This window comes from Vulpes lagopus, chromosome 24 (genome assembly GCF_018345385.1).
Source record: "Vulpes lagopus strain Blue_001 chromosome 24, ASM1834538v1, whole genome shotgun sequence".
Taxonomy (NCBI): Eukaryota; Metazoa; Chordata; class Mammalia; order Carnivora; family Canidae; genus Vulpes; species Vulpes lagopus.
Window position 1 is genome coordinate 8,480,829 of NC_054847.1, and position 25,666 is coordinate 8,506,494.

At 39.9% G+C, this 25,666-nt stretch overlaps 1 protein-coding gene across 12 annotated transcripts in view; it reads left to right on the forward strand.

The window, feature by feature from the left end:
• CLASP1 (cytoplasmic linker associated protein 1) overlaps positions 1 to 25,666 on the forward strand; it is a 263,831-nt gene that overhangs the window by 140,766 nt on the left and 97,399 nt on the right. For 7 of the 12 annotated variants that reach the window (XM_041739917.1, XM_041739921.1, XM_041739920.1 and 4 more), the window contains exons 9-20: positions 2,533 to 2,685; positions 5,460 to 5,533; positions 6,690 to 6,782; positions 7,663 to 7,808; positions 8,857 to 8,992; positions 10,036 to 10,106; positions 13,951 to 14,010; positions 20,042 to 20,119; positions 21,870 to 22,037; positions 22,570 to 22,619; positions 23,470 to 23,640; positions 25,491 to 25,538. In XM_041739917.1, the coding sequence (XP_041595851.1) occupies positions 2,533 to 2,685; positions 5,460 to 5,533; positions 6,690 to 6,782; positions 7,663 to 7,808; positions 8,857 to 8,992; positions 10,036 to 10,106; positions 13,951 to 14,010; positions 20,042 to 20,119; positions 21,870 to 22,037; positions 22,570 to 22,619; positions 23,470 to 23,640; positions 25,491 to 25,538 (1,248 nt within the window). The remainder of the gene's footprint in view (positions 1 to 2,532; positions 2,686 to 5,459; positions 5,534 to 6,689; positions 6,783 to 7,662; positions 7,809 to 8,856; positions 8,993 to 10,035; positions 10,107 to 13,950; positions 14,011 to 20,041; positions 20,120 to 21,869; positions 22,038 to 22,569; positions 22,620 to 23,469; positions 23,641 to 25,490; positions 25,539 to 25,666) is intronic. The other 5 variants (XM_041739918.1, XM_041739926.1, XM_041739919.1 and 2 more) reach the window with 1 other exon arrangement.

The following is a 25,666-nucleotide window of genomic DNA, read 5'->3' on the forward strand; positions in this document are numbered from 1 at the left end:
ACTCAGTTCATTTCTAGAGATCTCTTTCCCTTTTTGTGCAGCATCTTCTTTCCCAGCACTCTGCCTGTACCTTCCAGCGCCCTCTGTCCCCTTGAAGTCTGATCTTCATTTTATCCACTTAGCAAGGCTTCCAAGGTTCATTTTGGGGTCCGCTTCCCAGTACTTGGTAACCTGGAAATTGTGTCCAGGGAGGAAGCTGGGTGACTATAACTTACCCTATTTCTCCCTCTCATGGCTCACAGTTCTGCACTGTCTGTTGTCTCATCTGAGATAGTTGTTTTACAGACTCTGGCTTCTAGCTGTTTGCTGACAGTGGTAGTGTCTGGCTGGTCCTGGATACTCATCATCCTTGTTGCGGTAGAAACCTCAGGAAATCTGGTGACATTGGCCCATTGAAAACAATTTTCACTAAGTGAATGCAGTTCTCCATGCCGTGCCTGCCCATGTTAGAAAAACTAAACAGACTTTACATAAATTTCTGAGTGAAGCATATTAGTGTTCTCACTTGTCCTTTTCATTCTGTACCTTTCCCACAGACTGGAACTGTTACTGTTCTGACAAGAATGATGATTAGCACTCCCCTGAGGGCAGGTGGGCTGAGAGCAGTCCTTGTCTCTGCTAATGCCCACTGCTAATCATCTGCTAGTGCTCACTGGGTGACCTTTCATTGGGGTTGTTCCTATCCTTAATATGAGATGCAGTGTTACTCTTGGAAAGAGCCTCGTTAATGTATTTGCAGTTCAAGAGTCACCTTTTGAATCCACATAGAAAGTCTGTGCCAGGAGACCACTGAACTTCTGGATCAGCGCAGAGTTGGTGTGCGGACTGAAAAAAGTGTCTGTAAAAGAGGATTGCTTGATAAGGCGATCTGGAAAATATAAAGACACGTTGGAGGAAGCTAATTTACATAAGGATATGCACGTAGAAGGATGGGTCATACCCCCCCGCCCCCCGCCACGGTGTTGAATTAAAAACATCATGTAGTTTGAAGTGGATTGTTGGTAGTTGGGGGGTTCCTGAGTAGATAGGAGACTTGGCTGTTGATAGCTGAGCCAAGAAGCAACCAAATCAAGGAAACAGGCTGCTGTTTATACAGTTTTCTGGTCAACAGTTATTTTACTTCAGATGTATTGGTAGAGATCTAGCATCTTTATTCAGAAATCATGAATATTGCCAGCTACAGATGTTTGCTTGCTTGCTTGCTTTTTCTTTTTTCAATAACCCTTAGGTCCTTTGTTTAGCCTCCTGAATGACTCGCAGATACTGTGTAAGGCCATGGTACTCTATATAGTGCACCATGATAGCTTTAACTTTGTGTCATCCAAATGTTGTTTCTAAATATGTTGATTTTTAAAAACCCAAAGATTAAAAAAAATTTAATTGTGTGTATGTATGTATGTATGTATTTATTTATTTATTTATTTATTTGACAGAGAGTGAGTAAACACAACCTCAGGGGTGAAGATAGGGGTGGGGAGCAGGGAGCCCAACTCAGGGTTTGATCCTAGGACCCTGGGATCATGACCCCCCAGCCGAAGGCAGACATTTAATCAACTGAACCACCCAGGAGCACCTCTTTTTTCTTTTAAATTTTAAATGAATATTTCAGTTTTCCTTGGACTATTCATTGGATCCACTGATGCTTAGAAAGTTTAGAAGTTAATGAACTGAAGAAACATGCTCGATCCCACTAAAAGAGAAATGAGACATTGAAGAGGAAGCATTTTTTTCATCTGTCAAATTGATTGACATTTAAAAATGATAATACTTAGTGTTGGCAGGTGTGTGACAACATGGGTACTTCTTTGAACTTACAGAAAAAAAGAACTTTACTTTTCTGAAAATAAGTTTGGCAGTAGATACTAAAATCTTTTATACTATTTGACCCAGTAGGTATTGCTTCCAGGGTGGTGGTTTGTTTTGTTTTGTTTTTTTTTTCTTTCTTAAAATTGTTAGAGATTTAAACAAAAACGCAAATAGGAAGGTGTTTGTTGCAATGTTATTTCTAATAGTGACCTATTAGAATGACCTCAAGGGCCTAACAATAAGAGTTGTTTCAGTTGTGGCATTTTCTCATTGCAGAGTACTGTGCAACCATTAAAATGGTGTTTATGAAGTATATTAGAAAGCACATGGAAAAATGCACATATTTGAAATAAGCAAAGTACCAAATGATAGGTAGCCTCATGTCAACTGTTATTTAAAAATGTATGGAAGGATGGTCAGAAATAATGCCAAAATGTTAAAGTAACTGTTCTTAGGTGGTGCTTTTATAAGAGATTGTTTTCTTCTTTGTGTCTTCTCTTTTTTCCAAAATTAGAGCAGGAGAGCATTCTAGATATGTGAGAGCAAACATGATGTTTGTATCTGCATTTTGGATTTACCTAAGACCTTTCTAGACCCTGACCTGGCACCTCAAGTCTCAAGAGTAGGCACATCATTCACCTCTCTATGACTACTTTGTTGTTCTACATTCAGGTGGAAAAGTACTCCCCCTTTTTTTAAACATTGATTTCTCTACTTTCGCTTCAGATAAAAATTTTGATGATGAAGATTCTGTGGATGGTAATAGACCTTCCTCTGCTAGTTCTACATCATCCAAAGCTCCACCCAGTTCACGGAGAAACGTTGGAATGGGGACCACCCGCCGGCTTGGATCATCCACCCTTGGATCCAAGTCTTCAGGTAAGATCAACCTCCGTGGGGTGCTGTGGGATCGGCTTTGCCAGCTTTTAAAACCAGATGTGCATGTGCATGTTTGTCTTCCTTGTCCTTCAGGAGTGGAGTGATCCTGTTTGCAATATGTTTTTGCTTGCTGTTCTTTAAATTAGTACTGTGCTATTCATGCTAATAGCTGACAGTAGAAATTTGAGCTGTTGTGTTGCCATGTTTTGGTACGGGGCTTGGGGGAGTCCATGGGAGAACATGGCCAGGGCAGAGGCGAGCAGAGCTTGGAGACAGAGCAGGAGTGTGCCCTTATGGCTTTATTCCATTATGGGGCTCCAGCCATGCCTGAAATTACCATGGGGCCGTTTTTTTTTAATTTTTATTTATTTATGATAGTCACGCACACAGAGAGAGAGGCAGAGACACAGGCAGAGGGAGAAGCAGGCTCCATGCACCGGGAGCCCGACGTGGGATTCGATCCTGGGTTGCCAGGATCGCGCCCTGGGCCAAAGGCAGGCGCCAAACCGCTGTGCCACCCAGGCATCCCCCTTCTGTCTTTAAAATGTATTTTGTTCCTACAAATAGCATTATTCCTTGTGAGACCTGTGTGAATGTTGACCTAAGTAATAAGAAAACGGTAGGAATTAGCTCCCCAAAGCTTTTTGAACATTGATTTACAAAGATGTCTTCCTCTAAGTCCTTCCTCTGCCATCCTCTAATTTAGACAATTTGAGTCCTTATTATATATAACTTGCATTTTCCTGTCACATTTGAAATCAACATGCAAATTTCTTTTTACTTCAAATTGTCTTTAGACAATTGTTTTTAGAACTGTTCTTATTGTTACCATTGGGCTTTTGAAGTTGGCTGGATGAACAAAGTTAAAACTGGGGAAAGGATTGACATTAAAATGCTGTCTCCTGATGGTCTTTCTGGCCTTCTGTGCTGGCCTTAGAATGTTGGGGTTTTGGCCTCTGTCAACTCGATGCCCCTGCAGTACCTTTGCACCCAGCTTCTCTGTCCATGTTAAAATAGCTGTGTTTATGGTTGACAGGGATGTTTACAGCATGGATGGCAGAAGGAAAAGCTGTGTGTTTGTTGGTATTCTTGGCCCTTTCTATCTTTTTTATTTTTCGATGTATTAAAAAGGTTGTCTTTGAGTGTAAATCCACAAAGCATCAAGTTAACTATTTTGAAGGTATTAGTCCAGTTGCATTTAGTATATTCACAGTGTTGTGCAACCACCACCTCTGTCTAGTTCAGAAGAGCTTCTCCGCTCCCAAAAGGAAGCCCCGGATCCTTTAGACAGTTGCTCCCCGTGTCTTCCTTCCCCCAGCCCCTGGCAGCAGTCTGCATTGTGCTTCTGTGCTTTTGCCCATCCTAGATATTTCATAGAAATGGAGTCATGTAACATGTGATCTTTTGTATCTGGCTTCTTTCACTAAGCATAATGCTTTTATCTGTGTTGTAGCATGTATCAGCACTTCTTTCCTCTCTATGACTGAAAAATCTTTCTAATCTTTCATTAAGAAAATCTATCCTTGGAAGGCATCAGTTCCACAAACAAGGCTTAGAAGATTTCTACATCATCAGACTATTTTTTTTCCCTTCCTGTCCCTTACTCATACCCCTTCCAAAAGTCCTATCTCTAGGTTTTATACAGAGCTCAGCCTTGCCCTAACCTTTTTTTCCAATTTTTTTTTTTTTTTTAAACAACATGGTCATGAATTGGCTTAATGACTCCTCCTTGTCTGATTCTGGGGCTTGCAGACCATGTTGGTCTCCGAGTCCCCTTTAGTACATGGGTACGTGGTATGACACTTGTCCAGGGCTTGCTCAGGACCTGTCTGCTTGGGAGGATCCAGTCTTTACACCAAAATAGACATTGAGCATTACATCACAGTATGGCATTACTGTCATGTCTCTGCAGTTAGCTTGTGAACTCAGTGTGAGGAATCTTCATCAAAAGTTAAGGGCATACATTTCTTGCTCCCAGAATCATGGAATCATCCATGGGGACCTCAGACACAAAATAACTTGTCTGCAAGGTAACTCTAGAAAAGCAATCAGTGAAAATCCTTAATGAGGCTTACAAGATGACCGTAGACTCCAATTTTGATACTTTTATTTTGGAGAGAAAAAAAAAAAAGTCTGATAAGTCACATGATTTTCATGTGTGAAGTAGAGTTCATATATTAGCAAAAGAAAAAACTCTCAAATGATAGCAATCAACTTCTAAGTATACAGAGCATCTTATAACATTTTTGAGGTAAAATTGCTACTGATGTGTATGTGAAAAATTGAGTTATCATGCATTCAGGGAAATGGAAATGTTTTGAGATTAATACAAAGTTGAAATGAAACTGTTAAATTCTTTAGAATTTACTTGAATATTTCACAAATTTGTTATGCTAGCTGCCTAACAATAACATAGCCTAATTTATGCCCTGAAGGATTAAATTTTGTTATATATCTGTTTATTAGGAACCTTTCAAAAGATTCAGACATGACTATAATATAAACTATCTATATCTTATAAAGGTTAAAAGCCTTCCTTAACAAGTAGTCGGCCCCTTTAAATGACTACGCTAATGTATATAGTATCATAGAATTACTACATTTCACCTTGATATTAAAAGCTAGTAATGTTTTATCAGTTCCACAACACTAAATTTTCATTAAGCCTTTAGAAAAATAGATACAAATCTTCTAAGATATAATGATGATTGTTTATATTCAGATTACCCCTGTGTACATTGTTCACATTTAAAAAAATTAATCTTTTTTTATAGCTGCAAAAGAAGGAGCGGGTGCTGTTGATGAGGAGGACTTTATTAAAGCATTTGATGATGTACCTGTAGTGCAGGTGAGTGAGGATATTTGAGTTTGATTAAAAACAGCTAAGACATACTCTTCAGTTTTCAGTTTTCAAATAGGTGATATGTGAAGTCCCTTCCTAGATGAGGCAATTTTTAACTCTCAGAGACTACAAGAGATCTGCTGTTGCAGACTAGAAAACATTGGTGCCTTTTATAGCTGAAATGAAGAGCGAAAGTCAAGACCCAAAGTGATCTTTGAGTACGAACTGGAGAGAAGTTGCTTGTTGCTCTAATAATAAATTTGTGGGTTAAGTCAGGTAAATGAGAGAAAGCAATGATTAGATTTAGGTGTGAGAACAAAGAATCATGCTTATTTAGGGACTTGCCTTTTTTAGGATTATTTGTAAATTTCAAGGAACTGGGTGTCTGCAAAGCTATAAAGAACAGATTAATAAAAGTCCAAGCCTATGTTGTTGTGATGCTTCACTTAAGTCCCTAACAGATGAAGCAGACATTGCTCGTAAGATTGGGGTACACACATTTTAACTGCTTTTGTGCCTCAATGTCATCTGTTGTTAGCTGGGGGCTAATGACACCTTTCCTCAGCCTGCACTGAATGTGGTGCTCTGGATTCCTACAGCACTAATTAATGTCTGTGCGATCACTTGCCACCTGCTGCTTGGTTGCCATATGTGTATAAATCATGTAACCGGCATCATAGGCTCAGGTTCATCCTTAAGTCCTTGACCTTCCCAGCTTGCATCATTCTTGGCTGATTATTCCCCTACGTATCTTATTAGTCAGGTGTATGCATAAATGAGAAAGGAGATTGGAAGAGAGTGTTCAAGTTATGTGTATAATGTGGTGTTACAAATAATACTAAGAGTAATAAATGACTTGTGCATCACTGACAGTTCCCCCGCTGGCTTCCTTCTCTTCTGTACATGAAATCATCTGTGAAGTTTATAGTAAAGCTGTGTTTGAAGCAGGGTTATACATATTTGGTATGAAATCTAGGGAGTATATATTCATAATGGAAGGAAGCTCATTCTAAGACAAATCTGCTTAGATGTTGTAGGTCCTTCTGAAAAATGAAATAATTTCTTTTAAAGTATACTTAATGCTCTTGACTTTGATTAAAAACTACTCTTTGTTTATTCTATAAAATTCCTTACATTGGTTATAAATTAACTTTGCTTACAGATTTATTCCAGCCGAGACCTTGAGGAATCCATAAACAAGATTAGGGAAATATTATCTGATGACAAGCATGATTGGGAGCAAAGAGTAAATGCTGTAAGCTGTTGACTTCATGTGATTATATTTTCATTAGATTTATTTAAATGTTCTAAATAATTATGCAATTGGAGTATAGCTCTGATGAATTATAAGTAGTATTTTATATATAAATTACTGTATTTATACTTAACCCTTTTAGTAGAGTACCATACTTCTTTTTTAAAGATTTTATTTGCTTATTTGATGGGGGGGGAAGGGAGAACATGCACAAGCATGGGGGAGCAGCAGAGGCAGAGGGAGAAGCAGGCTCCCAGCAGAGTGGGGAAACCAATGTGAGGCTCAGTCTTAGGACCCTGGGATCATGACCTAACCTGAAGACATATATATGCTTATGTGACTGAGCCACCCAGGCGCCCCTGAATTGACTTTTCTCAGTGTGTGTCCCTCTCTTCCTTTCTTTCTTCATATCATATGCTGGAAAGTTCTGTCCCTTCTATTTTAAAAAGTGGATTAATGAAAAGTGGGGTGAACATTAAAATGAGAGTGTGTCTTATCTGAGGAAAGCTATTTTCCAGTGGTCAGCTGGCAGGAAGTGAGGTGATAAAATTACTGCTATATTCCATTTAAACTCAGACTAGTCTTTTAGTAAGGATACAGTGGAGGATACTATAACAGACTATATAGGATTGCTCCTTTCTTTGATTCATTAAACAAATGACAGTTGGAATTGGTTTTAGAATCGTAAGATACTGTATTTTAAAATAATCTGTTCTTTGTGAGTATGGTAGCTGATGCTGAATTGGCTGAATTCTTTTGGGAAAACCTTTTATTTTACATCAATTAACTTTTTGTCTCTTGTTTGATAGTTTTTGTTGTTTTTATATTTATGGTTTTAAAAATTGTTTTGTGTATCTCTTAATTTTTTTTGTCCCGTCAGCTTAAAAAGATTAGATCTTTACTTTTGGCTGGTGCTGCTGAGTATGATAACTTCTTTCAACATTTGCGTCTTTTGGATGGAGCCTTTAAATTATCTGCTAAGGACCTGCGGTCTCAGGTAGTGCGGGAGGCTTGTATCACGCTGGGGTAAGGACTGCCATGCTTCACATTCTCACACATCCTAAAATAGCCTCGTTGCAGTGCTTCAGAGATGGTTCATTGAATATGCCCAGCAAGTCTCTTTAATGTACCTTCTGACTAGTGTCCAGGACCAATTCCATTTATATGTTTGTTGGTACTTTTATAGTATTACAGTATTTCCTGCCCACTGATGTAAAAGCGACGGATTTTCAATTTTATTCAGTGACTTAGCTCTGAAGCCTTTATTTTATTTATTTATTTTTAAAAATATTTTATTTATTTATTCATTAGAGAGAGAGAGAGAGAGAGGCAGAGACACAGGCAGAGGGAGAAGCAGGCTCCATGCAGGGACTGGATCCCGAGTGGGACTCGATCCTGGATCTCCAGGATCAGGCCCTGGGCTGCCCTGAAGCCTTTATTTTAAACTTGAAGCAGTTGTTACTAATAACAGAAAAAAAGAAATTTTGCAAATTTTTGTTTCTCAGCTTTTTCATTGAGTTTTGCTGCCTGGATATATCATGATGATCAGAATTTTTGTTTGTTTCCAGAAGAGTACTGTAGCTATAAAGTTAAAGTCAAAGGCTATAATTTTACACTAGCTAAACCTATTATCAGTGTTTGAAGCTGGAACTTCTGTGTTTGAAAGTGTGTGAGAATATCAAAGCAGCAATAGGAAGGAGAAACTGCAGCTGTTGAAAGTGTCAGATAGGGAAGCATGTATATTATGTGTTAAAGGTTTTTTAATGAGGCAAAAGGAGGGGAAAGTGTGAGGGAGCTTTCTCATTTATATTTTGTGTATGATCAGTTTGTCTTTTGCTATTTTCAGACTCATTAGTTGGAAATGATTTATTTAAAAAATAAAAGAACCAAACTTGTGGGCCAATGGCTATTTGCCAAGTCCACTTTGTGCACATTGGAAGTATTTTTAAAGTATCTTAGACTGTTACCTTTATCTCTAGATAACTTTAATCAAAAGCCCTGCAATATTGAAGTTTATATGCTTCACTGTTTCCAAGAAATACAGCTACAGTGCAGTTTTCCTTTCTTATTGTAGGCATCTGTCATCAGTTCTGGGAAATAAATTTGACCATGGAGCTGAAGCCATTATGCCAACCATCTTTAATTTAATTCCAAATAGTGCCAAAATTATGGCCACTTCTGGTGTTGTAGCTGTTAGGTTAATCATTCGGGTAAGTATATTTTGGGGCCATACATAGAATAAGCAAGTGGCAAACGGTGGTGGTTGATAAGCGACATTGGAGGCATTTTTCATTAGCATGATTTCATATAGTTAGAATCATATTGTAGATACAAATCAGCTTCTCCCCTCCTTAATTATATCCTATATGAGCCTTTTACATTTTGTGATGTGAATTATGGATATGGTGTATGCCTACTGATGTGTTGATCATTTACTCATCATTGGCTTTAAATATTTGAACATCTGCATCTGCTTCTGGGTTTCTACCTAGTTCTTTTTGTCTCCAGATATTACTCCTTAATTCCCAGTCATTCCATTTTAGCTATTTGTGCTTGTGGCTTTGTTATTCACCTTAAGTTTTTATTTAGTTAATTGTGTTTAAGCCCATAAACAAAAGGTTCTTTTCGGTGTTCTAAACACTGATTTATTTAAATAACTATCCAAGTAATTTACAGACAAGTTTTCAATAAAACCTAATAATGCACAAAAGCTAAAAATGAATGTTCTCAAAAATGAATGTTCTCCACATCACCTTCTTCTCACCTGCGAGTCTCTTTTCCCCAGAGGCAAACCTTGAGACTGGGACTTGATGATGCTAAAATCTTTCCAGCATATTCCTGGTTATTGTGGGTCACTTAGTTGTATTATTTTTAGCCCCTACTATTTGCACCGCCTACTTGAAATCTTAAATCCAAAGCCATTGTTGGACATTTCCATTGAAACAGTATCAAAACATTGGTCTTCAGATCCCTTTTGAACTCAGTTAGATCCCCATTGCCAGATAGTTTAGACTTCCCACCAATGGTTTGTTAGATTTATTTATATATCATTGGGTGGTCTGTTGAGGCTCTGTAAATTTGTCATGGCCTTTGGCAATATCCAATGAAATTCTTTTTCCTTTTTAAGCTCTGTGAAGTTCTAATCTAAATATATATGTGCTTTAGGTGGCTTAATGAGGAAATGTGGTTGTCTTAGTTTTATTTTATTTTTGTATTTTCAAGTGTTCACCTCTGTTTTTGTTGTTCTCTGCAGCACACACACATCCCTAGGCTAATACCTGTCATAACAAGCAACTGTACCTCTAAGTCTGTTGCAGTTAGAAGGTAAATTTTTAAAGTTTCCTCATTGTTTTTAAATTGTTAAAAATCAAAATAAATTCCAGAATTTGCGTCCATGGAAACAAATTCATGTTTGAAATGTTAAAATTATTTTAAATTATTGCAATAAAGGTCTTTGGTTTGAAGGATCTTGATCTAAATAGTCTGGAAAATAAATTTGGACAACCTCTATTAATTGTATGTGTGTGTGAGAGAGAGAGAACAAGAGAGAAAAGGAGAGAGAGAGAGAGAGAGAGAGAATGTGCATATGTATGTATGTGAGTTAATGGAAGGGAGTATACATTTTTTTCCAGGTAGTCCCTCTAACCTAAATCATCGGTGTGTACTCCTTCTCTGAATGAAAGTGGTAACTGCATGCAAGAAAAAGAACATTATAAAATTGATTACATCTATTTAATATTACTGTAGGTAGAAGGAGGCATATGTTGTTCCCTCTTCTGACAGTGATTTCTGGGATTTTGAATCCTGTCCAATATGTGCTTTTGCTGCACAATTGTGGGAGATGTATCCAGGAGATACCACCTAGGTAGTTAGCTAGGTCTTTGTTCCAGATCCGTGGCTGGTTTTGGGTCCGGATGAGCTGAGATCACATGTGACAAATAAGGCTTCTTCTAGCTGGAATCTGTGGTTCTTGACTCTTGAGAGTATAATAAAACCTGTGGCATCTCTTGCCAAGAAAATGTAAATGTGCAGAATAGTTTTGTGTAGATTTTAAGGGGATTTATGGACTCTGTTGAAGCCTCTCAGTGGACCATAGTAGGAGTTTCATAGGGTAAATTAATGGCCAGCCTGAGCAGCAGCCTCTTGACTACATTCCTGGAGTTCATTGTCTGATCCTAGTCCAGTGAAAGAGCCCTTGACTCTAGACTTGGAGCCTGGCTTAAATTCACTGCCCATCATTTCCCTCCTTCCCTGGGATATCACATAGGTTTTGCCACATTTCCATGGGTACGGGTGCCTGCTACAGGCCTAAGGTGGCCGCCTATCCATCTTGTCAACAGCTCTGTGAAAGTCCTAAAGGAGGAAAGGGGAATCATCTACCTTTATGAAGCCAAGAAGGAAGGAATTGACATCTTCCACTGAAGAAGTTTAATCTCTAACTGCGTGGCCTCCTGTATTTCTCTGAGGAATGCAGTCTACCCTTTACCCACAGTTCAGCTTCGCCTTCTAGAGTTCAGAGTGAATTCAGCAGGGGAGAGGATGTTAGTGAATTTCAGAACCCAGTAGACTGCAGGGTGAAGCATTACCTCTTCCCATTGACTAATAGTCTAACCTATGAGTATTCTCGTTATTCCTGGGGCAGAGTTGTTCCATGGGCTCAATCATTGGGGTAAAGTGGTTTGGCACTTCATGTAGCCTTAATAAATGGTACCCATTATTAGAGTATGTTGCTGCTTTTGCTATTATTGTCACTATTGTTTTTGGTTTTCTGAGAGAAATTCAGAGTGTGCTTCACCTCTGATGAAGTGACATGGATCTTTGTTGTAGTATGTTACAGGATGTCTAGTGTAATCAGCCAGCTCAGGCTGCTGTAACAAAATACCGTATGCTGGCTGGCTTAAACAACAGAAATTGATTTTCTCACAGTTCTGGAAGCTGGAAATCTGAGGTTGCACTGCTACCATGGTTGAGTTCTAATGAGTTCTGCTTGCAGGTGGCTGCCTCGTCGCTGTGTCTTCACAAGGCAGAGAGAGAGAGAACATGCTATCTGGGGTTTCTTCTTAGAAGGGCACCGCCAGCCCCATTATTAGAGCCCCATTTTCATGACCTCATTTGAACCTGATTACCTCCTGAAGGTCCTATCTCCTTTATGTCTATGTAAAGGGCATTAGGGCTTCAGTATATGAATTTTTGGGGGGCATTAGGGCTTCAGTGTATGAATTTTGGGGCAACATTGTTCAGCCACAGAATTTAAAAATTCTGGCTTCTGATGCTAAATGACTGGTAACCTGCATTCACTGTGACAATAGAAATGTCATCCCCTTCACCGCTCTCTCAGTCACACGCTAGGATTGCTGTTCTTACATTAGAGTGTGTGCATCAGTCAGAACCATGTGTCTTAATGCTGGAAGAAGTAATAGGGACATCCAGTCCCTCTGCCTTGAGAAAGGTAAAGAGAACTAAAGAGGTCAGTGTAACCCAGACAGTGCACTTTCTGTGATGCACTCAGCCTGTACCTAGCTCTGCTTTGTAAAATTTGTAAGAAATGGACTGTACAGTCTCCCTGCCTCTGAGAAGTTTCTCGTTTAGATGGGGAGATTAAAAACGATAATGCAAAGCAAGGTAAGAGTGAGTTACAACACTGGTGTTGGGGACTTAGGAATTCAGAGAGCAGTGATTACAGGCAGCTAATATATTCCTACAATGCTTCATAGACAAATTGAAAAATTGAGTTGCATTTTGAGTGATGAGTAGGAGTAGGTAAAGAAAAGAGACAAGTTCTAACCTGATGTGTTTAAATACTGATGTGTTAAACAATGCCAACATTGATACTACTTCTTTCTTTGTATGTTAGTCTAAAAAGTGGAAAATAAAACCTAACTTACATGTCATATTTTTTACTAGATTGTTCTAACAGAGACTTAAGACCAAAATTAGCACCAAAGATAACTTTATTCACTAAGAGATATAAATTAAAAAAGAAAAAGAGACAAGCAAATCAGCCCAGGAAATGCCATGAGGAACAGGGAAGAAATAGAATAAACATGGCCTGGGTTAGAGCTTGGGTAGGGAGAGTGACAGAGAAGAGACCATGTGGGCGTGAGTCAGTGTCCTTCCTGAGGGAAAGTATGCTTCACAGCCAACACTCAGCACACGCGTACACATGCACATGGGTTGCCAGCCGTAGGCCTGAGTTGAATAGCTCCTGTGTGCTTCTAAGAAGAGCCCCCTTGTATTCCTGGCACATGGGAACTGTTCCTTGTCTCGCTTGCTGGTTTATGTCTTGGCTACCATTGTTATCTGTAGCATCCAGGGTTGGGTTAGGGTTTATTAAAGATTTATTGAGTAATTAATTATGGATTACGAGATTTTGAATTGGGAGGACCATGGGAATGAAAGTCTGGTCACTAGAGAAAAATTACCCTCTGATTTGTTTCCTTGAATGAGTTCCTAAGACTATTAAGGTTTACTCCCAAAAAGATAAATACCCTGGACTTCAGAAAAGTTCTAGAGAGGTAGAACCCAAAGTGGTGATGTTATCCAAAAGAGATGAGACCAGAATTATTTTGGTGCACAAATCAGAGCAAGAAAGATGACAAAAGTGAAAAGTCCCGACAAGAAAGGATGTTGAAAGATTAAAGAGAGGAAAATAGATGAGTAGTTAGAGAAAAATCTATTTTAAGCACTACCTGAGCCCTTCTTAGGAAAATTTGGAAAGCCCTTTTTAAGGCCATTTTTAAACTGTTTTTCATAAGGCAATCTGTGAAATTAGTGTGAAGACTAATTCCCTGGTTCTGTAATAACGTATGCTGATCTTTTTTGCTCATGTACCTCCTTTATTAACATATTATCTGAGGTGGTATAAAAACAAATGACAGTGATAGGCCATTTCAGTAATGTTGCCAGGAGGCTTCAGTTTCTGATTTGAGGGAGACTTTTGTATCTTGTCTCCTATATGTCTGTAATTGTTCTTTCTGATCACCATAGATGCTTACTTTTACTTGGTTGGGTTTTCAGTTAATGCTGATTCTATCTTAATTTCCATTTTTTGCATCTTAATGATTAGAACAAACTTACCAGTTATGAAAAGTAGCGTGGGAAGAAAAAAAGCTTTTATTTTCACTAACATAAAAATGAGTTAACATATTTCTTTCTTTACATTTTTTAGGCGCTGCTTTGAATTTTTAGATTTACTTTTACAAGAGTGGCAGACACATTCACTGGAACGGTAAGCATTTGATTTGCAGGGTTTTTCCCACTGAATTGAATCTTGACATTTAATGCCTTGACAAGTGGTCCAACCTCCTAAAAAGGATCGAAGGAATCTTAAGCATTTGTAGGACTTGTCTATTATTTATACTGTTTCGAGGCACATAATATTGGCAGAAACTTTTAGTGAATTTCATCGATTATAGTTTTAGTGTGCCTATAGATAACGGACACGTGCAGCATGCCGACTACAAAGCCCCAATTAACTTTTTTTTGAAATTTTAAAAAATTCCATTATAAGTAACATACCATGTTATATTAGTGTCAGCTATACAACATAATGATTCAGTAATTCTGTACATTAGTCAGTGCTCATCATAAGTGAATTCTTAACCGCCTTCACTTATTTCACCCATCTCCCTCACCTTCCCTCTAGTAACCATTAGTTTTTTCTATCTAGTTAAGAGTCTGTTTTTTAGTTTGTCTTTTTCTTTGTTTTGTTTCTTAAATTCCACATATGAGTGAAATCATATCGTATTTATCTTTCTCTGACTTCTTTCACTTAGCATTATACTCCTCTCTAGATCCATCCATGTTATTGCAAAATGGCAAGGTTTTAGTTTTTATGGCTGAGTAATATTCCATTATGTTTATATATCACATCATCTTTATCCATTCATCTGTCGATGGACACTTGCATTCCTTTCATAATTTGGCTATTTTAAGTAATGCAGCAATAAATATAGGGATGCATATATCTTTTTGAATTAGTATTTTTATAACTTTTGGGTAAATACCCAGTAGTGGAATTATTGGGTCATATTATATTTCTTTTTTTAACTTTTTGAGGAACCTCCATACTGTTTTCCACAGTGGCTGCCCCCGTTTGCATTCTCACTAACAGTGCAAGAGGGTTCCCCTTTCTCCATCCTCTCCAACATTTGTTGATTCCTGTCTTGTTAATCTTAGCCATTCTCACTGGTGTGAGGTGGTATTTCATTGTGGTTTTGATTTGCATTTCCCTGATGATGAGTGATGTTGAGTTTCTTTTCATGTGCCTCTTGGCCATCTAGATGAGAAATGTCTATTCATATCTTCTGTCCATTTTTTTTAATTGAATTATTTATTTTTTGGGGGTATTGACCTATATTAGGACTTTATATATTTTAAATACTAAACTTTTATTGAATATGTCGTTTGTAAATATTGTCTCCCATTCAGTAGATTGTCTTTTAGGTTTTTGACAGTTTCCTTTGCTGTGCAGAAGCTTTGTATTTTGATATAGCCCCAATAGTTGATTTTTGCTTTTGTTTCCCTTGCCTCAAGAGACATCTAGAAATATGTGGTTATTGCCAGTGTCAGAGAAATTACTGCCTATGCTCCACTACCATTTTTATGGTTTCAGGTCTCCTGTTTAGGTCCTAAGTCCATTTTTTTTTCTTTTTTTAGAGAGTGGGAGATGGGGGAGAGAAAGAATCTTAAGTAGGCTCCATATCCCGTGTGGATCCTGACTTGGGGCTTGATCATACAACCCTGAGGTCTTGACCTGAGCCAAAATCAAGAGTTGAACACCTAAGTCACCCTGGCACCCCACTTCTTAATCCGTTTTGCGTTTATTTTTGTGTACAGTGTAAGAAAGTAGTCCAGTTTCATTCTTTGGCATGTAGCTGACCAGTTTTCCCAGCACCATTTGTTAAAGAGGCTGTCTTCTTCCCATTGCATATTCTTGCTTCTTTTGTCAAAGATTAATTCACCATGTGATCATGGAATTATTTCTGGGCTCTCTGTTCTGTTCCATTGATTCATGTGATTATTTTAGTGTTGGTACCATGCTGCTTTGAATATTACAGCTTTATAGTATATCTTGAAATCTGGAATTGTGGTATCTCTAGTTTTGTTATTCTTTTTCAAGATTACTTTGCCTACTTGGGGACATTTATGATTCTATACAAATTTTAAGATTATTTGTTCTAGTCCTGTGAAGAATGCTGTTGGTATTTTGATAGGGATTGCATTAAGTCTGGAGATTGCTTTGGGTAGTATAGACATTTTAACAATATTTGTTCTAATCCATGAGCGTGGAATACCTTTCCATTTGCTTTTGTCATTTTCAATTTCTATCCTCATTGTTAAATAGTTTTCAGAGTATAGGTCTTTCACTTCCTTAGTTAAGTTTATTCCTAGGTATTTTATTCTTTTTGATGCAGTTGTAAATGGGATTATTTTCTTAATTTCTCTTTCTGCTGCTTCATTATTAGTGTATAGGAATGTAATAGATTTCTGTATATTAATTTTATATCCTGTGACCTTATCAAATCCATTTATTCTAGTAGTCTGGTTTTTCTCTTGCTATTTTTAAAATTCTCTCTTTTATCACTGTGTTTTGCTATTTTAATTACTGTGTCTTGGTGTGCATGTCCTTGTGTTGTTTTTGTTGGGGGCTCTCAGTGCCTCCTGGATCTGGATTTCTGTTTTCTTTGCCAGATTTGAGAATTTTTCAGCTGTTAGTTCTTCAAATGAATTTTTTGGCCCCTTATCTCTTGTCTCTTCTGGGATTCCCTATAATGCAAATGTTTACCACGCTTGATGATGTTGCTGAGTTCCATAAGTCTGTTTTCATTTTTTTTTTTTTTTTTTTTATGATAGTCACAGAGAGATAGAGAGAGAGGCAGAGACACAGGCAGAGGGAGAAGCAGGCTCCATGCACCGGGAGCCCGACGTGGGATTCGATCCCGGGTCTCCAGGATCGCGCCCTGGGCCAAAGGCAGGCGCCAAACCGCTGCGCCACCCAGGGATCCCTGTTTTCATTTATTATTATTTTTTTTCCTCTCTCCTGTTTAGCTTAATTGCTTCCCACTATTCTTTTCCAGTTGCTGAGCCAATCTTGTGCTTCCTCTAGTCTGTTTATTCTGTCTATTGTATTTTTAATTTCACTTACTGAGTTCTTCATCTCTGATTGGTTCTTTTTTGCTTTCTAAATCCAGTGAGTATCTTTATGGTCATTATTTTAAATTCTCTATCAGGCATATTACTTATCTCCATTTTGCTTAGATCTCTTGCTGTGATTTTGACCTGATCTTGCACTGGGGAAATACTCCTCTTTCTCCTCATTTTGTCTAACTCTGTGTTTATTTCTGTATGTTAGGAAAAGTCAGCTATGTCTTCTGCTCTTGAAAGCAGTGGCCTTATGAAAAAGAGGTCCTATAGTGCCCTGTAGTGCAGTGTCCCCTGTTCACCAGAACCTGGTGCTTCAGGGGTATCTCTGCATGTTGCATATACCCTGCTGTTGTGGCTGAGCCACTTTTTCTTTCAGTCCAGTCATCTGCAGTGGCTCTCTGCATGCTGTGGGCAGCATTCGATTCTTGTATTTTTAGTGGGCCAGTCGCGACTGACCTGGGCATGCATCACATCAGACTAGGAATTTGCCAGAGATGCAGTAGTACCAGACTGCTGGGCACTTGCCTTGTTTTGTTCCCTGAGAAGCTTTTATTGGTGGGTGATGCCTACAGTTAGAGTGGCTCTCTGACTCCAGCCCACTGCTGGAACCAAGAGTCTGACTGGTGTGTGGTTATCTTCTGCTCTCCTCAGGGCAGGAGTCAGTTTGCAGAGGTGCCAATCCCTATCACGGCTGCTTGCACCCTGCCAAGCTTGTGGCACTGCTTTGGATGGGCTTCAGCCAAGGATGTATTGGATGGGGCAGGACCCAGGAGAACGCTGCCGTAGGTGGCGTTCAACTATTGGGACTATATCAAAACTTGTTAGCAATGTTTTATGTGGATCTGCTCAGGGGGGAGACCTGGAACCAGGGCTTGGCTGGAGGGGATGTGTCCACAGGAGAAGCCAGGCATACTGTTAGCAAGCTAGATGGAAAGTATTGGCACTGAACTTGTTTCTGTAGGTGTCTATGTGTCTGGGCAGGGAGATGGTACCCACCAGCTCCTTTGTTCCTGGAGAAGTCTCCCCAGGATTCCTGCCCCTTCTGCTCATGCTCTGAAATCAGTGAAGAAAGCTCCTTCATGTATACCACAGGTGTTTTTGGAAGTGCTGTTTTATTGCTGTATCTCCCGGGGGCTGTTTGTTGTGTTCTCTAAGAGTGGGGATTCAGTTTCCTATTTCCTAGCTATTGATTTTTAAAGTTCCAGGTGTTAAAGTCCCACTGATTCTAAGAACTCATGAAATTATGCCCCGCTGGTTTTCATGTGGGTTCCCTGTGCTGAGGTGCTTGGTATGAAGGTTTGGTCCTCTCCCCTCTGTGTGTTCCCAATGTCCTCCCTTTTGTAGAAAGCTCATGGGCTCATCTAGCTCCTGACCACATCTGTGCCCTTCCTACCTTCTTCATTGTGGCCTCCTCTCTGGACTTAGCTGTGCAGAGTCCAGTCTGCCAATCTTCAAGTGGTGGTCTGGGCTATTTACACTGATGTGGGTGATACCTAGTTATAACTGTGGGAGGGGGTGAGTTTAGGGCCTCTTCCTCTGCCACCTGTCCTGGAAGTACACCACAATGAACTCCCTTTGACTCTCCTTTTTAAAATTGAAGTTCAGTTTACCAACATATAGTATAATACCCAGTGCTCATCCCATCCAGTGCCCTCCTCAGTGCCTGTCACCCAGTTACCCCATCCCTCCACACCTTCCTCCCCTTCTTCAACCCTTTGTTCATTTCCCAGAGTTAGGCTCATTGTACTGCCTGACATCCCTGTCAGTTCCAACTAGGAAAAAGTTTCAAGCTGCTCTTGGTAGGCCGGGATTAACTCTTAGATCCTTCGAGGAGTTTCGCTCATCTCAAAGTTTTCTTTTTGATCCCCCTGTATCAGAAAGTTGCATTTTTTTTTTTTTATTCAGGTTGGTGTTGGTATGTTTCACATCATCATGATAAAAGGTAGGATTATGGCAGCATGCTTGCAAAAGCACATCTGTTAATTTTGAGATTCATTCATTGCCATTTTTAGTTCCTTTGAATTTGAGATGCTTGTTATTTGTGAGTTAAATTTGGAGAGAATAGATGATGCTATTGTGCCACCCAGTTTTTATTGTTACGTATTGTGAGGAACTTCACAGCATCCTAATCATTTTATTAGTAGAATTCTAATGAAGTGCTTCTGGGAGTCCTGTTCATACTGCAGGGGTTGGAGAGGACACAAAGCTCTGCCTCTCAGGGGTAAAATTTCATCTGAAAAACCTTGAATCTAGAAGAGAGTCATGCATTCTTTCGTCTCGAATATTGTACCCTCTCTATTTGTGATAGTTTTGGAATTTAGAGGTGTAAAATGGAGTGGGAGATTTAACGTGAAGATACGTGTGTGAAGAACTGAGATGTCGCCTTGTGTATTCATTCATTCCTTTCTTTGCTCAGCATCCCATCTACCACTTGGCAGGTACTTGCTAAACAGGAAGGAATGAGGCAAAGACTGAAGGGGCCATAAAATTAGTGACTACTGTTCTGGGAGACTCATTGCATCCTTATTTCTTTTCTTAAAAATCTGTTAAGTATTCAAAGAGATACTTTTAATAATTTCTTCTCAGCTAGGGCAGAACATAACTAAAGAGAATACCTGTTGATAAAATTGTGACACGATTTTATAAATTTGTTCACGTTACATAGTGAAACTTGTATAAAAACATTATGTTTAATTACAGAAATGTGATTCAGGTAGCTGTTTCAGTATTCTGATGATTATTACCTCATAATTTTCATAGAAACTAGAGCTGGCCATGGAAAAAGTAGGGTCTTGTTTTTTGGGTTCCTAAAAGGTTGAACTAAATAAGGATGATGTGAGAAGAATCAGCCATTATTTAAAAAACTCAGGGTACTTAGGTGGGGGTAGCTGATGGAGGATAGGGGGTGGGCCAGGACTGAGGTAGAAATTAGGAGAATAGCACAGGGGGTATAAGGGAGCGCTCTGATTTCTCAGCTGTGTGTTGGTTGACTCACTGGATACAAAGGCTCTGGATTCCATGATGCTACTTTGAAGTTCTCACACCTGTTTTCATCCGCATAAAACACCACATGTTAATAATGATTGTTACTGCTTTCTTTTCTGAATTCCTAGACATATATCAGTATTAGCCGAAACAATAAAGAAGGGAATACATGATGCAGATTCCGAAGCAAGGATAGAAGCCAGAAAGTAAGTGTTTATTGTACACCACTTGTTTTTCGTGCACTGTTTTTAAATTTCAGGAGTGTTGTTTAGATTGTCTTATTAAAAATTCATTAAGTTATACGAACATGTTTCATTAATTGTGACTTTGAAAACATGACCTCAAAAGGCCAGGTCTTGTTATTTCTTTATTTTTCTGCTGAGATTTCTTTATTTTTCTGCTGAGAAGATTGTTCAGGTGCCCAGGCCTGAAGAACTGATTGATAGCATGAATGTAAATAGGACTAAAGTCTACAGCAGAATGTTCATTTTTAAATTTATGAGAAATTATTACATGAATCAGAAAAGCACTTGTATGTACACTCAGTGCATTTTCTTACTCATTAGGCTTTGTTAAAAGCCAGGTCATAATTCAAAGGGACCTTTTGATTCTCTGTGAAAAATCACAGTCCCAGGGATCCTTCCCATGTGATGACATCGCTGCCAGCTTCAGGTGTGAAGAAGTGTGAATGTGGTGAGGGGCAGATGAGTTGATGTGCTGCTGCCAATTACCACAGTGGTAATTGGCATGTTTGTGGCAGTTTTGCCGTTAGGGCTGCTCATGCTCCAGTCACATAGCTGTGACCATGCATTCCATGCCTCCTGAAGAATAATTTTGTCATCGTGACTGTAAATACCAGGAGTCAAAGATGCTGAGACTTATTCTGTCTTGGGCAACGTGTAGATAAGCGCTATGAATTTGGCACCTGTAGTGGTTTTTCCTGTGCTTTCATAGCGACCAGCTCTTCTACTTGACACAAGTAGCCTCTCTTCCTACTCACCTGGACTATTCCTGTTTTACTTAGCTGCACTGATACCTTCTGATCAAGTCCCTGTTGCTCTTGGACTGCGATCTCGGTTAAATTCTATTCCCCTGGTTTCTGAGGTTCTCAGACGACCTCATCGAAGCACTGAAGTGGTTACCACAATCCCAGCTTGGGTAGTTCCTACCAAAATAAGTGACATAGCTGATAGTTGCTCACAACTCTTAGGAATGGATTCATTAGTCATGTGCTTAAGCTGTTTTTATCCTTATATGTATTCTCCTGCTTCCCCATTTTTTCTGGTTCTTTAGTCATGCTACAAACAGGTTTCAAGTAGCTCGGAACCTCTTTGTGCCTCTGTTGTATATGTTATCTAAGGCAACTGTAAATACTTCAAATCGATGAGTGTCAAATCGCTTTTATAAAAGCTGCCACTGATGAGTCCCCTTCCATGTTCCGAGTCTACTTTTAGGTGTTTTAGCTCCCTCGTCCCGAAGGCTCCCCAGTCTCGTAAGTTCAGCCCTTTCATTTCCATTTTATTTATTTATTTATTTTTAAAAGATTTTGTTTTTATTTATTCATGAGAGACACAGAAAGAGAGAGAGAGGCAGAGACTCAGGCAGAGGGAGAAGCTGGCTCCACGCGGGGATCTCTGATCCCAGAGCTCTTGGGTCACACCCTGAGCCAAAGGCAGATGCTCAGCCGCTGAGCCACCCAGGCGTCTCTCATTTCCATTTTATAAGTGAGACTGGGATACAGAGATGTCTGGTAGCTTGCCAGTGTCAGAAAAGCCAGAAAGTTGTGTGCTGAGGATCTCTCCCAGGCCTCCTTAGACCCTCTCTCCCTTACCCTGTCCTGTTCCTAGTGGCAGTAAGCTGAGGGTTGCAGTCCTTGACTGTTCTGTGGTGGGCCGCAGAGCTCTGTGAGCCCCCTGTGCAGTCCTGGCTATACGACAAGCTTTGTATCTCCCCTAGGTGCTACTGGGGTTTTCACAGTCACTTCAGCAGAGAAGCAGAGCACTTGTACCACACCCTCGAGTCATCCTACCAGAAAGCCCTACAATCCCACCTAAAGAACTCAGACAGCATCGTGTCGCTGCCGCAGTCCGACCGCTCATCCTCGAGCTCTCAGGAGAGTCTGAAGTAAGTACTTCAGCTGTGATTTTCATTCGTGTGAGATTTTATGTTGGGAGTTTGCTATATGAGAACACAATCCCAGCTGGTTTTTTTTGGTTTATGGGCCTGTTTTAATCCCTTCTTACTTCAGATGGGGGGCAGATCTCACCTGCTGCTAGGTGAGATACTGGAGGGAATGGTAAGGAATAGATGGCCTCGGTTTCTGAGAAAGTATGATTGTTGACTTAGAGACAAGTCTGGAGAGGGGGAAGGTGTTAGGAACTTGGACATAAATGTATTGTCTTCACTCTTGATTTCTAACTTCTGCCTTGAGTTATGACTTCTCTTTGTACATTTGGAAGATAGGCCAATACATAATCCTAAAGCTTAGTCTGGAATCAAGGATTTGTAAGATTGTGGTCTTAGTTACCTGATACATTCTGAAAACTCTGAAATAAGTTCATCATCATCCTAGTTTCCTCTTGTAGACTGTACTGGTGTGAATGCAGGTGAAGTGCATGTTTGATTATAATAAACACAGATATACTTTTATTTTCAGCCGGCCACTCTCTGCCAAAAGAAGTCCTACTGGAAGTACCACCTCTAGAGGTAAGACTGGCTGCTGTGGTGAAGGCAGTCTTGGGGAGGCCTCTGTTTCTGTGCTGCTCCCAGGGGCTGCTAAGTTGCTAGAAGCTGTTGACCTGCTTTCAGGCCCCCCCTCAGGTTTGCAGAACATGCTACTCTGGATGCTGCAGCTGTGCCCAGTGGCAGAACTCCACTGCCCCAGGGGCCAAGGGCAATGAGGAACACACAACCAGGGTGCCTTAGGCAGGCAGAAGTGGAGCCCTGGGACCTTTCTACTCAAATAGTGCCTCTCCTTGGCTCTGGTCACTAGATAAGAGAATGAGGACAACTGGTGATGCTCTGAGGATGCTCTCAGTCAGAGATCAGACAGTAGAATGCTCCCTGGGAGCAGAAGGCATCAGAATCAGGGCGCGTGCTTAGGCCACATTATGTAGAAACTGGACAGATCTGTGCGCTTTTTCATTACCTAACTTCTCACTTTCATCGGAAAGAGGGACCATTTGTTTGGCATTTATAGTCTTTGAGTACAAGAAAACAATGGAACGGGTGTGTCTAGTTGTGGTCACTTCAGCATTGGCTAATCTTTGTCTTCAGCATGTCCCTGCTTATGCATGCCAACCTTTGTTAAAACCTAATTAGAAGGAGCACCTAGATGGTTAAGTATCCTAACTGGATCTTGGCTCAAGTCTCCGTCTCAGGGATGTGACTTTAAGCCCTGTGTTAGGCTCCATGCTAGGCATGGAGCCTACTTTTTAATAAAAAAAGAAAAAGAAAAAGAAAAACAACTTGATAAGAAAAGCAAAACAAGTTTTAACAATGTATGTATATAATTCTAGCATAGTCCCTGCTGATGTTTCCACCTTTACTTCTCAAGCTTCTACAGTTAGTACCAAATCCGTGTCAACGACTGGATCCCTCCAGCGGTCTCGAAGTGATATTGATGTGAACGCAGCAGCCAGTGCCAAGTCCAAGGTGTCCTCAGCCTCGGGCACTACGCCTTTCAGCTCTGCAGCAGCCTTGCCTCCGGGGTCATATGCATCCTTAGGTAACCAGACTCCCTACCACCTTTCCCCCCAGTCCTGGTGTTCAAGATTATTCTTAGCCCTGCTCATATTTATTTAGCAAATTCTAAGACACAATCATTGAGGAAATTCTCACCGTTACAGGGCTGATATTTATGTATAAATAGCTCAGTGCATTTACTGCTGATTACCAGCCACACACCCTTTGTTAAGTGTTCCCTTTCTCTGGAGCATCATCCTTTTTAGTGATAAGTAAGTACCTGGATGCTCACATGATGTGTCATATCCTTCTACTTCACTTCCCCCTTCATGGCAACCCAACCAGCACCTATGCTACCTCCCATATTGCCAAAGCTGGCTTTCCCCCCTTGTGACATCCGTGGGGGCAGGGTCAAAGGGTTTAGTGAGGGAATCACCAAAGAGTCATTGGTAGTTAGGTTTTCACAATTTGAAAATATTATTGGGGTGGCCAAGGTGTAGGATGGAGGGTCCCCAATAAGGGACATCTCGAGAAATGTGGTGGATCTACTGGCCAGCATAACCATATTCCACAGAATAGTGTTGGTCTTCCATGGGTACCATGGAAGGAGAGTGTACTTACATTGTAGCCCAAAGAATTTTTTTAAATTATTTTTAAAAGAAGTCCTATCTGCCAGAATGGTTGGTCAGTTTCTCAGTTTTTCAGCAGACAGCTGAACAACCTGTATGTAAGGCTTATCTTACTTATTTCATCTTATTTTTGTTAGAGCAAAGTCGTTCAAGCCAAAATCTGGGGACTTTGCTGGATTTGTTTTATTTTGGATTTTATGGAAATTGAATACATATAATTTAAACTTCATGGAACACTGAGACTGGATTGCTTATGTGGTTTACAAAGCAATTCCAAAGTCATTTCTGAAACTAATGTTCTGAGCATGGAAGCCCAATGAGAGATCACCAGGAGATTACTGGTCTGCCGTTGATTAGCTTGATGACCCTGACTGGGCCATGCAGTCCCTGAAGCTGTTTCTCTACCTAATTAGTTGTGATAAATGTCACCCAGCTCAGACACATGCAGGGGATAAATGAAATGATATAAAAGTCTTTTGTAAACTCTTATCCTATAAGGTGAAAAAATGGATCGTGCCAGGAAAATTACAACATGAGAGGCATGTATTCTGGAATGTTTGTTAAGTCAGCCTTGTTTTCTCTAGGGAAATACCTCAAACACAGGTACCTTTTGATTGGAAAGAAACCCAATAAGTGTTCCCCCTTTCTTCCATTTTACTACTGTAACATCACACTGGAACGTTTATAACGTTAGGTTGGTATGTAGTCATCCAGTAAGGGAGAAGTCAGAATGACTCTGTCCCAGGGTAGAGTAGTAGCTCTGTTCATTTTAGGTCAGTTTTAAGTATGTACCCATGTTTCAATACATTTGACCCACCTTAAGTGTTTGTGATCAGTATTTGTTTCATTGCTTGAAAGCTTGAGTAAAAACCATCTTTTAGAGGACTCAGTAGTAGTCTTTGTTTTTCTGTGCATATTTGGGATATTTTAATATGGACCATGTAGATTTCCCTCAGTGCTAGGAAAAGCACTCAGGTCTTTTGGTCTGATGATACAGAATTGACCTCTTAAAACACTGAAGATAAATTTCAGCCCGGCATTAGGTCTTGAGGTGACAGGAGTGGAATATTCCCATTCTCTCAGCATTTCCTGAGAGAGCATCTACCCCTACTTGCCTCATGTCCCAAACCACGAAACAACAAAAAACCCTGGAAATTTAGCGTAATCCTACTGAGAGGTTGTTACAATTACTGCTTAGGTTGGGCACATTACATCTGTGCAGAAGTGTAGCATTAAAGCTGACGATCCTTTTCCGAACTTCTAGAATCCAGACACGTGAGGGAAGATACGGAGTCCGTAGGCCTTGACGCAGGTACCCCGCTGTACAGCTTCTGCTGCGCACCATGTAGTTGGGATAGGCGTCATTGCTAGAGCTAGCTTCTCTTAGCTTCCTATTTGCCTCTGTTCTTTGGGTGATTCTTCAGTACTTTAGCTTCTGGT